The sequence below is a fragment of the Periophthalmus magnuspinnatus genome, chromosome 14, assembly GCF_009829125.3.
Source record: "Periophthalmus magnuspinnatus isolate fPerMag1 chromosome 14, fPerMag1.2.pri, whole genome shotgun sequence".
NCBI lineage: Eukaryota > Metazoa > Chordata > Actinopteri > Gobiiformes > Gobiidae > Periophthalmus > Periophthalmus magnuspinnatus.
In genome coordinates this window covers 12,253,730-12,271,328 of record NC_047139.1, presented here as the reverse complement: position 1 = coordinate 12,271,328, position 17,599 = coordinate 12,253,730, and the positions used below count along the sequence as shown (strand labels likewise).

General features: G+C 40.0%; 1 protein-coding gene across 1 annotated transcript in view; it reads right to left on the bottom strand.

The window, feature by feature from the left end:
• LOC117380906 (kin of IRRE-like protein 3) overlaps positions 1-17,599 on the bottom strand; it is a 529,472-nt gene that overhangs the window by 75,638 nt on the left and 436,235 nt on the right. Inside the window, exon 6 of the mRNA XM_055226425.1 lies at positions 17,221-17,326. Coding sequence (XP_055082400.1) covers positions 17,221-17,326 — 106 coding nt within the window. The remainder of the gene's footprint in view (positions 1-17,220; positions 17,327-17,599) is intronic.

Below are 17,599 nucleotides of genomic sequence, written 5' to 3'. Positions count from 1 at the left end.
CCATTTTTTATCGTATAGGTGTTCTTTTATTATCCAATCAGAAAGTGTATCTGAATCGTCACCACCTGAACCCCAGCACCTGCAGTGAGTGAATTGTGGAGGTTTCTGGAGGTATTCTGAGCGTTTAGAGTCAAGAGCAACCGATGGAAGATATGCTCTGCTGATATTTCAAGGCCGATATATAGGGCCAATTTTGATTATTTTTCTCAAATTGCATCATTTAAATTTACTACAAACTCGCTCACGTCCTTTTTTTTAACACAAACCTATAAGAGAGCAGTGTCACATTTAGTGCAGTTGTTCTTTGTATTAAAGTGTTAATAAAAAGCTTTGTGTGTATGTTTAAGGCGGCAAATCGACCAAAACTTAATATCGGTTTGTGCAGGAGATTTAAGGCCGATAGCTGATACCCTAAAAAAATCGAAATATTGGCTTGATATATCGATATATCAGTCTATCTCTACCCAAGACCTTCTTACTGTGAGCCACCTGCTACTAAGCCAGATTGCCCTTAATAGATTTTTCCATGGAGCAAAATATTAGTTGATATTTAAAAAAAAATTGTAACTGCTCAATTAAATTAAATTTATTTTTCTAAATTATTTTATTGTACACATACATTTTTCATTTACATATGTGTGCCGATATATAAGTGATGCTGTGAAATGGGCGCCCTAGGGAGCCATGTAAGCTTATATTAGAATGGGATTCATCACAACCACTATATTGCAAGTGTTCATATTTTTAAAACTTGCTTAATTGGATTAAACTTTTGCCTCTTAACTAGAATGTACCTGTTTCAAATCTTTCCAATCTATGAGTTGACTCTACAGTTGTGTCCATTGTAAAGACACTTCATCCACTTTGCCTCTAACACTATGCGGCTCGATGCAATAGAAAGTATGATAACTGCTTTTGTGCATTTAAGTTATAGAACAAAGGGGTTGTTCACCACTGGGGCATGGAAATAGGATCAGTAATAGAGTTGTCAACACAGCGAACATTCTAATGAACATATTGTTTACTTTGGGACTTCGGGGGATAAGAAAACGTCTTGACGCTAACCAAATCCTCTTCTAGTGATCTCTGAATAATTCAAAATGGGACACTGGAGTCTCACAAGGATTATTTCTGCTTTATGGTCAAATATTGTATGGATTTGAATGCTGTCTGTTAAATTGAAAAGTCTGCATGACAGGAGAGATGGAGGAGTGGAACAAAGATCAAAACTAGAGTAAAGTGTGGTGTTAAAGAAGACATATTGTGCTTGTGTCTGCTGTATACTTAAAATCTATGATACCCGTGGATCATTATGATATAATTTGCACATTTTAAATAATAATATTCATCTTTAACGACTTAATAAAAGAAACAAGTCCGCTCACTTCCACCTTACAAAACTGCGGTGCCAAATGGGAGCTGACGTCGCCGCAAACGTCATCACACAAGAGGTATCTCCAGTGGATACCTGCAGATCAGGCTAGCGAACAACAGATTTTTTTGGTCATTTGTACCAAAATGACTGTGCGATGCTGCCGAATCCTGCACATATCACCGATTAAGAAAATAAATTTGAAGAACGAAGTAAAGCGGTGGGCGTGTCCTGGTGGTGGTGAAAACGGGGACTGATCGCAATATGGCATCTGGAAAATACGCGATTAAAGATTGCTCAAACATGAACGAATCACTCCAAATACAACTTCAGGTGAGTAAATGGCGAGGGAAGATAACTATAATGGTTTAAAGCTCTGAAAAGTTTATTTTGCTGCTTTAAGAATGTGTTATAAGATAAAGGCAACAAAGGAATACATGTTATATTTTACTAAGCATCACTGTTTAACTATGAGGAGTGTAAATACATACTAGCACTGAAGTGTAATTTCAGTGAAGATTTCCTACCACCTTCATCTGTCAGATTGTCTACCGATCTCAACGTTGGTGGTTTGAATCCACTGACCCCCCGGCTGGCAGTTCAGTTCTAGCTCCCACTTCCAGGCACAATAATAACATCCCCATGGGCTCAAGATAGTGCTGGACTCCCTACCAAAAAAGTTGCACCTTTAAATATGAATTTAAGATGGGCTACAGTTCTTCCACTATTGTCTTTACTTCCATAAAAAGCTGTCTTATTTGTACCAACGCAGTAATTTTAAATTCTCTGGTGCCATGTAATGTTAAGAATAAGTGAATAGCTAATGTGCGCCTGCCACCATCTTGGGTTTTAATTATGCATAACATCTGCCTAAAAGGTGTAGCTTTGGTTGAGAGCATCTGTCTGACATGCCCTCAGAAATGAATGCAATGTTAACCTATACATTTGGGATATTATACATGCACAAAATCTATCTGCAGCAGAGCACTCAAGTGGGCTGTTTTTGGTAGCGTTGGTTTCTTATTTTAGCTGAGAGCTTAAAAAGTTGGTTATCTGTTTTAAGCGCTAGAATAAAAGTAAGGTGTGGGATTGGATTAGCCTGGGATCCAGACTGGTTTTCTTTCTGTATATTCTCGACAAAAGATCTCTCAGTCTGATCACCACATCCCCCGCTGTGTCTCAGATCAACACGGACAAATCCGAGCAAAATAAAAATCGAATTTCTCTCAACTTTGCTCATTTATTCTGCAGAACTCGTGATGTTTTTTCCCCGTAAGCAGCCATATTTGTTTTCATATGGATGGACCATGCTTGTCCCTGATTGGCTAATCTACCTGTCAATCACGCCCATCTGAATTCAAGGAGATAAAAATGTTGTCCACAGATTACACATCTTCATAAGTATTGGAGTATTATTGGCTGGTTACGCAAGAGCGACAATAAAAAAAAGGTTTATTAAAGCAAACCAAACAGTTATTAAAAATCAAAGTCGTTTATCTTACAAATGCAGTATTTGTTTGAGTGTTGGCTCTTGGTAAAATCATGTAAAGATTATTAAAGCAGTCTGTTTGGGACCAGTAACCTTGACAACATCTTGCAAGCTAGTAACACATTTTCACTTAACTCATCAAATTGGATGCAGTACTGATAGTGTAAGCAGACATAAAGGAACCTATACTTCCCATGTGGAATGCTTCCTTCATTTGGACCATAACAATCTAATATCTTGCCATCCCGCACTCTGAGGACTTCAGGGACCGGCCCCCTGCTGGTGCATAGAGTCAGGACTAAACATGGGGAATCAGCGTTTTAGTTTTATGCAGCTAAACGTGGAGCAGTCTTCATGAAGATGTGAGACAGGCCTCTACGCTGACAATGTTTAAATCCAAGCTCGAAATGGTTCTGTTTAGGTGTGCATATGACATTCTTCTCTTTTAACATTCAATTTAAGATGATTATTTATGTTTTGATTTGTTTGTATTGTGATTTTCATCCATCCATCCATCCATCTTCTTCCGCTTTATCCGGAGCCGGGTCACGGGGGCAGCAGTCTAAGCAGGGACTCCCAGACTTCCCTCACCCCGGACACGTCCTCCAGCTCCTCCGGTGGGACCCCAAGGCGTTCCCAGGCCAGCCGAGAGACATAGTCCCTCCAGCGTGTCCTGGGTCTTCCCCGGGGCCTCCTCCCGGTGGGACATGCCCAGAACACCTCCCTAGGGAGGCGTCCAGGAGGCATCCTGAGCAGATGCCCGAGCCACCTCAGCTGGTTCCTCTCAACGTGTAGGAGCAGCGGCTCTACTCCGAGCTCCTCCCGTGTGACCGAGCTCCTCACCCTATCCCTAAGGGTGCGCCCGGCCACTCTGCGGAGGAAACCCATTTCAGCCGCTTGTATCCGCGATCTTGTCCTTTCGGTCATTACCCAGAGCTCATGACCATAGGTGAGGGTAGGAACGTAGATTGACCGGTAAATCGAGAGCTTCGCCTTCCGGCTCAGCTCCTTCTTTACCACAACGGACCGATACAGCGACCGCATCACTGCAGACGCTGCACCGATCCGCCTGTCAATCTCCCGCTCCATCCTTCCCTCACTCGTGAACAAGACCCCGAGATACTTGAACTCCTCCACTTGGGGCAGAGACTCACCACCCACCCGGAGAGAGCAAACCACCTTTTTCCGGTCGAGAACCATGGCCTCGGATTTGGAGGAGCTGATTCTCATCCCAGCCGCTTCACACTCGGCTGCAAACCGCCCCAGTGCCTGCTGCAGGTCCTGGCTCGAAGAAGCCATCAGGACAACATCATCTGCAAACAGCAGAGATGAAATCCTGTGGTTCCCAAACCCGGCCCCCTCCGGCCCCTGGCTGTGCCTAGAAATTCTGTCCATAAATATAATGAACAGAACCGGTGACAAAGGGCAGCCCTGGTGGAGTCCAACATGCACCTGGAACAGGTCTGACTTACTGCCGGCAATGCGAACACAGCTCCTGCTCCGGTCATACAGGGACCGGACAGCCCTTAGCAAAGAGCCCCGGACCCCATACTCCCAGAGCACCCCCCAAAGGACACCACGAGGGACACGGTCAAATGCCTTCTCCAGATCCACAAAACACATGTGGACTGGTTGGGCATGCTCCCATGAGCCCTCGAGGACCTGATGGAGAGTATAGAGCTGGTCCAGTGTTCCACGACCAGGACGAAAACCACACTGCTCCTCCTGAATCCGAGGTTCGACTATCGGTCGGATTCTCCTCTCCAGCACCCTGGAATAGACCTTACCGGGAAGGCTGAGGAGTGTGATTCCCCTGTAATTGGAACACACCCTCCGGTCCCCCTTCTTATACAGAGGGACCACCACCCCGGTCTGCCGTTGTTTTTTTTAAGTCGAGGTTAGAAGCTCGAAACCCTGTCACCATTAACATTTTTGTGTTTGTTGGACAGAAGTGAGTCTAATCCATTACATGCAATATTTACACTGCCAGCAATTATTTCCAAAAAGCAAAAGAAAAAAGCAGTCGTTCAGATAATTATAATTTCACTTTAGTCGACACTACTCCAAACAACATGCATTTGGATTGTGTTTCCTCACCGGAGAGAGCATATTTGTAAAACCTTAAATGCACAATTGCCGATGAGTGACTCTTTGCCCGAGGCGCACTGTTTTCGACATGAATCCCACTCTTTACCTTTAATCACAATGGGGAATACCGTCCCTCCCGTGGTTGCCAGTACACTCCTCTTTTTCTACCCTCCGACAGCAGCAGCACCAGAAGCATAAATGTTTGGGTACATCTAACGGGCCTCGCAATCCCCACACAGACTGTTTGATGTGGAAATGACGACCTTCTCGACAAACACGCGGCGCAAGCTCCCAAGAGACCGCTTGCGTGCCAAAACAGTCAAACAGCTTTTTGTCCGCAAATTCAGACAGCAAGATCGGGCGCCCTTGTGTTCTAATCAAACGCATGACGGGCCTAGCTTAACCGGCACGACTCGCTATCTCATTAGGCGCCGCTAAAGTGACGAGTGAAGAGGAGCCGGGATGACAGCTGCGTTTCGGAACCAAGCGGAACGGGCCGGGCGGGGACGGAGGCTCAGGCAGTCTACAAAGAAAGAGAAGCCTCCTCCCTAAAGGAAAACGGTACTGGAGCAGGAGGAGCACTTGATTTGTGTACAACGACAACTCATTTACTGGTGCTTCTACTGTGATGTTCATCGTGTTTCAACTTGCAGTTTATCTTTCGTGAAACAAGAGAAGCCTTGTTCCACTGCTTGTTTTATGAGGCTGTGAGTACATGCTGAAAGTTCTGAATATGATCGTTCCAAGTTGCATACATGTACTTTTCTACACACATCACAATGGAAAAAAGCTTTATTTTGTCCCGTAGAGTAAATGTGGGTTACACTTAACATTAACATTAGCCTTAATAAAGCATGACAGTCTTAATTAATAATAAAATAGATTATTAAAATTGATTAAAGCGTGGCAACTACTAAGCAAGAGTTTGGAGGTAGGATATTAATTAATTACTAAGCCTGAGTTATTCTTAATAAACTATTTGTTAATTATGAATTAAGTATTTCTTTAAGTTTATTAAGGTCCTAGATTAATGGGAAAAAAAATACTTTTGTGAGTTTTTAGCCATGTTAGAATGTTATCTCATCAAAAACATACCTGGAGTTGTTTTTTATTTCATTCCCTCATGTTTGAATAACCCTTTATTATTAGTCTGTCTGTATCTCCAAATCTCAAAATGCTCTGTTCCACCTTGTGATGTCATGTAGTGGTAGTTTTCAAATTAACAGCTACCTTTTACCTTTAGTTCAGTACAGATTGTCAATTCCAGGGCTGAAATTATCCAAATGATTCCACTGAAGATGTGTGGAGATTAAAACCACAGTGGAGCACTTCCTGTATTAGCACATGACATCACAAAGTGGAACAGAGTGTTTTCAGTTTGAGAGAGGAACTGCGCAACTATGCATATGTGCGTTAAACATGTGTGAATGAAACAAAACACAACTCCAGGTATGTTTTTGATGAGGAAAAAAACTTTATAACATGGATCAGAACCTAGCGTAATATCGGTGCTTTAAAGTGTCACTGAGATGTGTTCTCTAGGGCAGGTGGATTATCGATACTGTACTTGCATTGTGTTGATGTAAATTGTAGTGCCCAGACACAAGAAGAATATGCAAATCTCTTAAAAAAAGGCCTAACAAGGGTATGTGAACCAAACCATGTGACCGTTGTTCGTAAAGAAGAGCACGTAATGATTTTTAAAAGAAGTTTTTTAAAGTTATTCTTGGAACAACCCATTACAAGCAACAATTAATCGTTCCTTAGATGTATTCACTCATACTTTAACCTAGCTTTTTGATAAATTATCCCCAATTATTGTTCCATACTATCATTCCATTTCTACGCAACCTTTTGTGTGTAACTCCAGTTCTTTGAGTCTGGTTTACCGCATCCATCCACTCTCTCTCTCTCTCTCTCTCTCTCTCTGTCTGTCTCTCTCTTACTTTACAATTCAATTCATCTGCTTTCCCTCCCTCTCGCATCATCCTTTACATTCTTCCTCTCTTCTCCTCTATCCATCAAACGCCTCTCTGCTTTCTCTTCCAAAGCAATGCGGCAATAACAACTCGTCTTGCACATGGGGGCCCACCGTACAGCTGTATAGGGGTAGACTTGTGGATGTGTGCGTGTGTGTCGTTGCACAGATAAATCGTCACTCCGTATCCCCCCTCGCCGACCCCCCTCTCTGCATTAATCTGCCGGTGCCATGCCTTCATCCACAACATCTACAGGGCGAGCCAAATGCATGTGGAGAGATATGGGAGGGATATGGAGGCGCGGTGCGAGCCAAGGTGAATGTAAGAATGCGTCTGTGACTATCTGAATAAGAAATCAGATACAGTATTACGCAGGAAAGTTGTGTAGTAGTAGGAGCAATGAAAGAAAGACATAAACAATAGAAAATGTAACTTTTTTGTGTTAAAGATGGGAATATATTGAATCGTTATTATTATTAGTTCAGTTCTAATGATTAAAAATTAAAGTGCATTTGACAGCTTTTTTAAAAAATGTTTTATTACTTGTTTTGGTGGGATACTATCTGTGCTAATATTATTATTATTTGTATTTATTTATTTTTATTTGTTTTGGTGGGATAGTACCTGTGTTAATATTTATAATTTCTTTTTTTTACTTGTTTTGGTGGGATAGTATCTATGTTAATATTTATTTTTTATTTTATTATTTTTTTTAACTTGTTTTGGTGGGATAGTATCTATGTTAATATTTATAATTTTTCTTTTTTTCTCACATTAGTTAAGTGGCAGTTTGTTGAAAAATAGTTGAGAAGGAAAGTAGCAGTGGGTTCTAAGATGTAATATCTCTACTTATGTTATCAACACCACAATATATGTACAGGCCAATACTAATGTGAAAGCGCAGAACCTCACTCAGAATTCACTCCCTGAGCTGCAAAGGCTGCACTAGCACTGATTCATGCTTGGCTGTAGGTGCTGGTGTAGTGACAGTTTAGACCAGAGAAAGGCTTTTTTGGTTTACTTTCTGATGTTGAGAAGCAAAACCCCAAATCAGCACCACAGTCATCAGTAAAGGCTGTATTTGATTTGAACGCCTTGTATCACGGTACTCGGACAGACCATGTTTGTGAAATTTAAAGTCAAAATCTTACATACGGTTCCTTTAGAGGCACACTTAAAATTATTCTAAGTTACCGATGCAGAAGCGTCTTAACCCACAATAAATATACATTAATAACCCTTCTTACCAGTCTTCCATCCTCACTACAGACTAATCCCTCAGAGACCCCCTGGTGCCCTCTCAGCTCAGATCCCAGTGATCACCTGACTCCTCTAGCTGTGGAATGAGGAAATGTTAAGGCAAACTGTCAGTGCTTAGCCGTGGTGATAGTAGGTGAAATTCCCTCTGAAGTCACCCCTCCTTATCGCTTAGGCTCCAGATGTTTCCTTTTCCCCCCCCTTCCCCCTCACTCTCTCCGATGATCGACGAGGAAGGGGAAGCGTCTGGGGAGGGTGGCTAGAAAAGTGTTTTTATGCATGGATAGTCTGCATATAATTGTTTCTTATTATTTCATGGTAACTAATGGTGGGAGTTGGTTCTTATGCTGCATAATCAGTACAATACGCTCGGAAAGATTATTAAAAATATTCATGGACCTTGTATTGACTTAATTGGTCTATTTGCTGCTTACAATTCAATACTTTGTACTTTAACGTGCAAGATTTATATTATTACATAAAATTGCATAATTCATTTCATCATTACTGAAAGTTCGCCTCTTGTAAGGTCTGCGGTGCTTGTCGCGGCGGCAAACCCTGAAATAAGAAATAAGGGACACCGTCGAGCTGAAGAAAGAGTTCTATGGAGTTTGTGGGACTCCTGAGGAAGCTGACGGATGACAGAGGGAAAAGCTGGTGTTGGGAGGAGTTTGGGGACAACATGGCATGGAGAAAAGAACAAAAAAACAAAAACCAAAGCACCTCTATGGAGACAAGCTGATAGTAAACCCAACCAGAAAAGTAACTAAATATTTCACATATTAGACACTTGGCTATCATGACGTAGTAAAATTACAGTTGTACCTCATTTATTGCGGGAGTTACGTTCTAAAAATAAGCCGCGAAGTAGAAAGCTTTATTTTATTTACAGTTATTCTATATGTTTTTTGCTGTAAAACCCCTCACCACACACTTTATACACTTTTCTCAGACAGGCATTAACATTTTCTTACATTTCTTTCTTGTTTAATTACTTAATAATGAATTACACGTATTTCACAGTTCCTCTGACCATGTTTTTTCATTCCGGCACCGCTCCACTTTATGTTAAATTTGGCTGAACGCATTCTGTACTGTACAGGAGACACGGCACGGAGGAGACTGATTGACAACGGTCTACAGTCCCTTAGCCAATCAGGACGCAGAACACAATGCACGTTTACTGAATACACGGTAAAAAAGCATGCAAAAGTGCACAAAAAAAAAATTTAAAAATCTGCGAAACAGCGACACCGCAAAAGGTGAACCACGATATAGCGAGGGACTACTATATACTGATTTTCATTCAACGTGACAAATGTACAGTTGAATATATACTTAAAAGTCCAATTACAGACACACTCCAGCTTTGTTTTTTTCCTTTTTGTATATAAATGAACTCGTCTATTTCTGGAGCCACCTCTCACTCGTCCCTTTTCCCATGCCGTTGCTACTGTTTCTCTCCACGTTTGTCACATTATCATATTTGAGATCAAAGGCTTGTTTGTAACAGGGCTAATTCAAATTTGCCTGGATGTATGCATTTCAGTCATTTTCCAACCGCTAATGATGCCATGCCATGCTACTCATCTGTGTCATTTGCAATTCAGTGTTCTGACAACTTTTCTCATGTCCATAAATTAAAAGCCTATTTCGGTTGTATCACGCTGCAAGCAAACTGACTAAAGCACTTAGCTAGTCTCGACGTGGCAATAAACATAGAAATGCATGCAAATAGCAGCACTGTAACTAAAAGGCTAATGCTCCAGCTAGGTACTCCTGATCGAGAACAGTAAGTAATGCATTTGATATCCGCAATTAAACATAAATGTATCCATAGAAAGGCCCTCAGACTTCTGTAAAGTTACAATAAAGTTCATAAATTAAAGGCGCTGTACCTGATTTTTACCGTCTTAAATCAAATATGAAGTCTGCTGATTAGCAAACAGGCATTATAAACATCCAGCCGTCATACGAAGCTGTCAAAGGTTTTACTGCCACAGGTCGGCCTTTCGCGATAATCATTATATCGATTTTCCATGTATGAAAGCTGGAACAATATATTTTGGGGCTAAATATTTGCCGCGAGTACTTTTTCTTTGCAAAAGTGGGGGTATTTTTTGTTGTAATTAAGTTTGCAGCTATGTGGGAAACGCATGTATAGCAGCAGTTCAATTTTAAAGGTCATACAGTATATTACACAGAATTGACTCTTGTGAGATTTAAGCCATGTTAAAATGTCAGTGCCTCAAAATCAAACCTGGAGTTGTGTTTTACTTCATTCACACATGTTTGAATAATCCTGGTTTATTAGTCTTTCTACATCTCCAAAGCTCAAAATGCTCTGTTTCACCTTGTGATGTCATGAAGTGGTAGTGTAGTGGTTTACAAGTTAACGGTTACCTTTTATTCAGTAGATATTGGCAACTGAGCTGTAGAAGGATGAATAAGCCCCTTTTATGGCTAATTATTGGTTCATTCTGCTGTTTATTTGTTGCAGCTCAAGTTTGTTTTTTGTTTTTTTTTTGTTTTTTTAATGGAACAGTTTATTTAAAAATGGTTTCCTGGGATTATCTTATAAAGTAGTTTCAATATTATCGTTTATCGCAATATTTTGAAAGAATATGGCAAACAAAACAGTGTGACGTGGTCCAAAGTTACTCCTCACTTATCGTCTGTATTACGAGCATGCTAATTATTCACCTTGATGAGTTTATAAGCACTTTTTATAACTTTCAGAGACCAGAGCGGAGTTTAGCTGTGACGATAAAGCTAACAACAACTATTCAATTACATTTTTATTTATATAGCACATTTAAAAACAACTACAGCTGCTCAAAGTGCGTCACATAAAAAGTTAATAAAATATAGAAATAATAGAATACATAGGCAAAGAACAATAACACACCAAGATGTACTGTCTAGATAGTATTAAATGCCAGGGAGAAGAGGTGGGTTTTCAGTATAGTCTTAAACTGCGTTAAAAACTGAGAGGATCTGACAGGCAGGGGGCACTGTTCCATAGTCTGCATAGTCTGAGCTGCAGTAACTCCGTCACCTAAAGAGGACCCATAGAGTGCAGACAAATTAACACAATCAATAACATTTATGAACATGCTCTCGGTGTCAACAGTGTTAATCACTTTGCTGCCGTACATCCTGGATTTCCACTCACACACAGGCTTAAAATGGCACGCTACAATCTATATTTATGCAAAAACATTACCGTTTGTTATATCTAAGCTGCTAAGTGTGTGGTTTGAATATTTCACCAAGGACATAGCCTTTAGCTTCAAGTGCTGGCGATGAATATAATATAACACTGTGTCACCTCAGCTCTAGTTTCACCTCAGTTGCAATGTTGCAAGAAAAAAAAAAAAAAAAGAATCTGATGCATAAAATAAACTTGATAATAAAATTAATCTAAACAGGAAAGTGTAGCTAACACTTAGCTTGCACTTAACTTCTAAAGATGTACTACAGAACTTTTCTGGTAAAGGGTCCAGCTACCTGCTTCTTTCACTCACGAGTTTATTGCTTTGCCTGAAACGTTCCACAGTAAAGCATTACATGTGTCCATCTTGCATTTAATCAATTTCAAGTGTTGTTGTTGCTTAAAACTCGCTTATAAACTCATCACCGTGAATAATTCGGATGCGAGGATAGCAGAAAATTAGATAGAGCGCCTTTTAATCCTGTAAAATGACTTAATACATGTTTAAACTCGATAAAAAAGTTTGTCCCATCACATAGCGGCTGTTGGTACAGACTGTAGATGTATTAAGTGGAGCGAGCGGGTCAGTTGGGCAGATGGTGCATGTGGGCTCTATCGATATCTCTTTACTTTTAATATTTTAGTTTTTGGAGTTTTACTTTGGTAATGGAGGCGAAACAAAGACATACAACACACAGAATCCATCCACGGCAAATTGTGATGCTGTGTCTGGAAATGCGTTCTATACATTTCATACTAAAGATATGACATAAAATTGTGGAGATCATTGTACGAGATATAGCTCTAAAACAGTTTAATAATAGAAATGGGTTTACTGACTCACTGTTTAAAACTGCAGAACCGGCCTGCCGCAAATGTCAGATTTTAGTGTATACAGTTTTGTTGAAAAATTGTTATGTCATATTTATAGACCTGTATTATGTTATGTTTTAAATCAATGTTAAAATGATGTGTTGTTTCATTCACACATGTTTAACACACAAACCCTGCATATTTAGGCAAAGTTCGTCTCTCAAGCCAAAAAACACTCTGCTGCACCTTGTGACGCCACGTTCTCCACTGTGTTTTTAAACTCCATACACCTTCACTAGAATCATTTGGCTGATATCAGATATGAAATGGGAAAAGGCAGCTGTTAACTTCTAAATTACCACTTCATGACATCAAGAGGTGGAACACAGCATTTTGAGCTTTGGAGATGTAATTAGAAAAACAGCCACTTCATAAGATAATGTACCAACACCGGCGTGAGAGCTCCTCTGGACCCCCAGTCCGCCGTACACCTCCATGTCAAAGCCACTAACCTTTGAAGATAGTGAGGTTCAGATCTTAGCCAGAGAAAAGAAATGGTTTGAGAGGGGAGTTAAAGAAGTATTTTTTGTCAGGAAAGACAAGCTATAAAGTAAATATACTGGGTTCTTGAATTGTTTTTAATTATATAGCTCTACAGTATATGGGGGTTCACACAGTTCTTATTAATATGAATCCACTTGTATTTATGTAACACATTCTTTGATCTCCACATCAGTCAGTACAATAACTTTTTTCATAATTATTCCTACATTCTTCCGTTTGTTTGCAAAGCGTCGACGCAAAGATGTGTTTACACTGCGACCTCTCTTTGGGGACAATGACTAACAGACAGTGTAATTTTCACTTCCTCGTCAACTTGTCAAATATAAAGTCTGCTGATTAGAAACCGGCATTATAAACATCCAGCCGTCATATACAAGGAGCGTTTCATTTGGAGGTGCATAATTTCACATCACGGTGCTGTCAAAATCGCCAAACCAAATGAGCTGAACCAGACTGCTGCGGAATAAATGTGTGGGGTTATATTGAAGAATGACTTGTAACTAATAATAGATTATATTTATGATTGTTTGCCATTAGTCTGTTATTCATTCAGTTACGAAGCTGTCACAAGTTTTACTGCCACAGATAGGCCTTTCACGATGATCATTATATCGATTTTGAATATATGAAAGCTGGAAAAATATATTTTGTGGCTTAAGATTTATCGCGAGTACTTTTTCTTTGCAAAAACAGGGGGATTTGGGAGATTTTTTATTGTATTTTCATTTGTAACTATGTGGGGAAACATATGTATAATATAAGCAAAAGAAGAAATCAAATCTGTCAACTGGACAAAACGTTGTAGGAGTGAAGACATTTCGCTGCTCATCCAAGCCACTTCTTCAGTTCTGGTCAGATTACTGGTGGACACTGCCTTATATCTATCTGAAGGGAGGAGCTGAACACTGAAACCGTAAACAGCTATTGTCTCCAGTTTCAGCCTGTAATGGCCACCTATTGTTCTCTTTGTTTCTGTTTCTTTTGGGTGTAAGGATAGAGTTGTAGATCGATGCGAGATTATGTCTCAGACCTCCATTCCTGTTTAAGGAAGGACTGTCTTTCCTAACAAAAATAGCTTCTTTAACTCCCCTCTCAAACCATTTCTTTTCTCTGGCCAAGATCTGAACTTCACTATCTTCAAAGGAGTGGGTAGTGACTTTGAGATAGAGATGTACGGCAGACTGGGGTCCAGAGGAGCTCTCTCAGTGGCTGTTTAGTTTCTCCAGTGTAACGCTCACTGCACTCTTCACTACACTGAATTTCTTCTTTTGCTATGGATCAGACCTGGACGACTGAGAGATTACACATGTATAGTACAACTTCAATTTTAAAGGTCCTATATTACACAAAATTGACTCTTTAAGCCATATTAAAATATCATTACCTCATCAAAAATCATGTGTGGAGTTGTGTTTTGCTTCATTCACACATGTTTGAATAATGATAATCCTGGTTTATTACTCTGTCTACATCTTCAAAGCTCAAAATGCTCTGTTCCACCTTGTGATGTTTAGAGCTTCACTCATTGATTCTGCCGAAATCGTCGATGTTCTTCAATCCCCTGTGATATTTTGCTTTCTTGCTTTTCTTCCTTATGAGCAGCCATATTTGTTTTGACACGAACAGAACCATGGTTGTCCCTGATTGACTAATTCACCTGTCAATCACATCCATCTGAATTCGGGGAGATTCAACAGAGATCCAGACTCACATTTTCATAAAGTATGTAGAAGAAACATAATACAGAAACATATTATAAAGGGTCTGTGTTCTGAGACCTCTGAAGCGCCAGAGAGATGGTTTGTGGGGATGGTGGGCGAGGGTGGTTGCGTGGGGCCACTTGTCCTTCTGTTCCATACCAGGTGCCAGCTGCCGAGCTCTGTTAACAGCCCAAGGTTAGGCTCATTTACAGCGTTTGAGACAGGAGCAGAGGAGGCGGAGAGCGTGAGCGGCTGTCCTCTTAACCGCGGTGTAAAGGACATTTGTCATAGAGGCGGACAGGGCTGCGGTAGTAGTGATGTGCAATACAAGCTTTGTCACTTTTGTCACTTTCCATCTGGTACCTGCAGCGATTGGGTTTGCTTTTCCGTTCTACAGAGAGGTTAGTTTTGTACCCTGTTATTTCAGATGATTGACAGATGTGGAAGCCAATCACAAAGGCTGTTTCTCAAGCGGTGAAGCAGTGTTTACAGTTGCAGTTGTTTACAAAAAAAACGTCTCCAGTAGGTATGGGATGACAGTGAAATTTTGTGTTACGATACTATTATAAAGCCCAATTTGTACATAAAATAATTCAAAATTGTTTACAGAATAAGAAAGACATTGAAATCACAAGACAAACAAATCAACACATAAATAATCTCACATCTTCAGGAAGACTGTTCCAGATTTTAGCTGCATAAAACTGAAACGTAACTGCGATTAACGATTATATCACGATAATTATTAAAGTTGCTTCCAAAAATGTTATGGATATGAATAATTATAATTAGAATATTATGAACAAGCTCCATATTTAAACCACTGTTATAGTATTGTACTTTGTTATAAGAGGAAGCAACAATGATCCAAAAGAGATCATCATGGAGAAGTAGTTTTTTTCTGCACATTCTCATGATCTAATGGCGATTATCTTTTTAGCGATTATCACGATTTGTCTACCCTTTTTATCACAATATACAATATTACTGTTTATTATCCCATCCCTAGTTTCCAGGTCAGAGAGTTCAACAATCTCATATCTATCTTTTCATGTCTTTTCATTTACTTGTTTCAATCATAAAACACGTAAATGAAAAGCTACAATGCCGCAGTGAAATGCCACTTTGACTTCATCACTTCAGGTACATCACATCTTCAACTCAGAATCTACCCAAAATAAAATGAGAACAAATATAAGATTTCAAGTTTCAACCAAAATGACATTCTCTGCCGCTACTGACCTTGACCTTGACAATTTGGAAAAGGTTTTGCCGCTAAAATATGATATAAAGTAGATTCCTTTGTGTAAAATGTTCAGTGTTCATGTGCACCAACAAGTCAACGCTGCACCGATTCTCTGGGAGGCTTTAAAACGACTGTGGAGTCCCTGTAGAACTAATTTGCTGTCAAGATCAGCAGCTCCATGTAAAATAATACAACCCAAATGACGATGGCGGCCCCCACGGCAATTTACAGAATATCAGTAAACAGAGAGATTATTTTTTCAGGCCAAAATTTTGTTTGTTTTCCTGCCTGACAGTTTGGACTCCTCACTAGCGTCTTCCTCAGAGCGGTCATGTGATGTTACTGTGACGTGTCCGGTCCGCTGATTTAAACAGGCTTTGGCACTGTTTTCCTACCCGTGGAGCATCACAGCGCCATCTGCAGTCCAACTACTTCAGGACAGTATCCCAGGTGTGAAAGAGTAAGAAAGCCCCCTCGTCCCGCTTTACAGTCCCATGGGCACATTTTCATATCTCAATTACCTTTTTTAATCCAGCACGATGAACCGGTGTAAATCAGCTGGACAGAGACATCACAGCAACATCATGTGCGAGTGTCAGGTATGAAGACAAACTAAACTTTGAACTTAAACTTTGAAAAAAAAGATGTACAGTGATCCCTCGTTCATCGCGGGGGTTACGTTCCAAAAATAACCCACAATAGGCGAAATCCGCAAAGTAGAAAGCCTTATTTTTTACAATTATTATAAATATTTTAAGGCTGTAAAACCCCTCACCACAGACTTTATACACTTTTCTCACACAGGCATTAACATTTTCTCACATTTCTCTCTTGCTTAAACTCTCTCAAAGTTCAAACCTTCGTAGATTTAAAAAAATAAGCACAGTATTATAAAACGAAACCAATACTGTACTGTAAATAAAAATGACAGCTTTTAGAAATACTGTAAGAAACTTAACATTAATGATCAACCCACGAGGTCCAACTTTTTCTACAATGGTTAGTATCTTCCTCGGCCTTTTGGGCAGGTGCCTTTGTCATTGCAGAACGTTTCATCGACATTGTGGGTTTTGTCGGGGAGAAAACTTGCAAACATCCAGCACTTCAGAGTCACACTGAGATGGAACATTTATGTAAATTTGGCTGAACACATTCTGTACTGTACAGGAGACACGGCACATCCCTTGGCCAATCAGGACGCAGAACACAATGCACATTCACATACTGTAAAAAAAAGCATGCGAAATTGCCCCCCCCCCCCCCAAATTTTTTTTTTTTTTAAAAATCCACAAAACAGATAAACCACAAAAGGTGAACCGCGATATAGCGAGGGAACACTGTACTTCATTGGACTATCCAGGTGAATTGATTGTGACAAAACACATAAATTTTACTTTAGGTCAAATAACGTTATGCATTCTGAGACTATTGGCATTGACTTGTTTGCACAGATCCCATTCAAACACCACAGACAGTGTAAAAGCTGATGGGGACTTACCTGTAGTAGATGACTGGAGGGTTGGCCTTGGCTCCGCAGTGAAATCTCACCAGGTTTCCCTCCAGGACAGGCTGAGGCTCCACTGTCAGGTTCACAATGGGCAGATCTGAGTAAAACACAGTTGAAAGAGTCAAAATTTGAGAGGACAATGGATACAAACTGAAAAATCAATGCTACAAAAAATAAAAAAGTTAGATGAAAGATGGAATGAGATTTCAACAGCAAAGATCTCATATTGTAAGGTTCACCGTAGTTCAAGTCAATTCAAGCTTGGATCAGCGGTGCCAAGACATTATGGATTTTTTCTTTTTGATAGATACTAGATACTATCTTTTATACATATTATTAATTACAGTATAGTTAAAAGCATTTGTGCGAG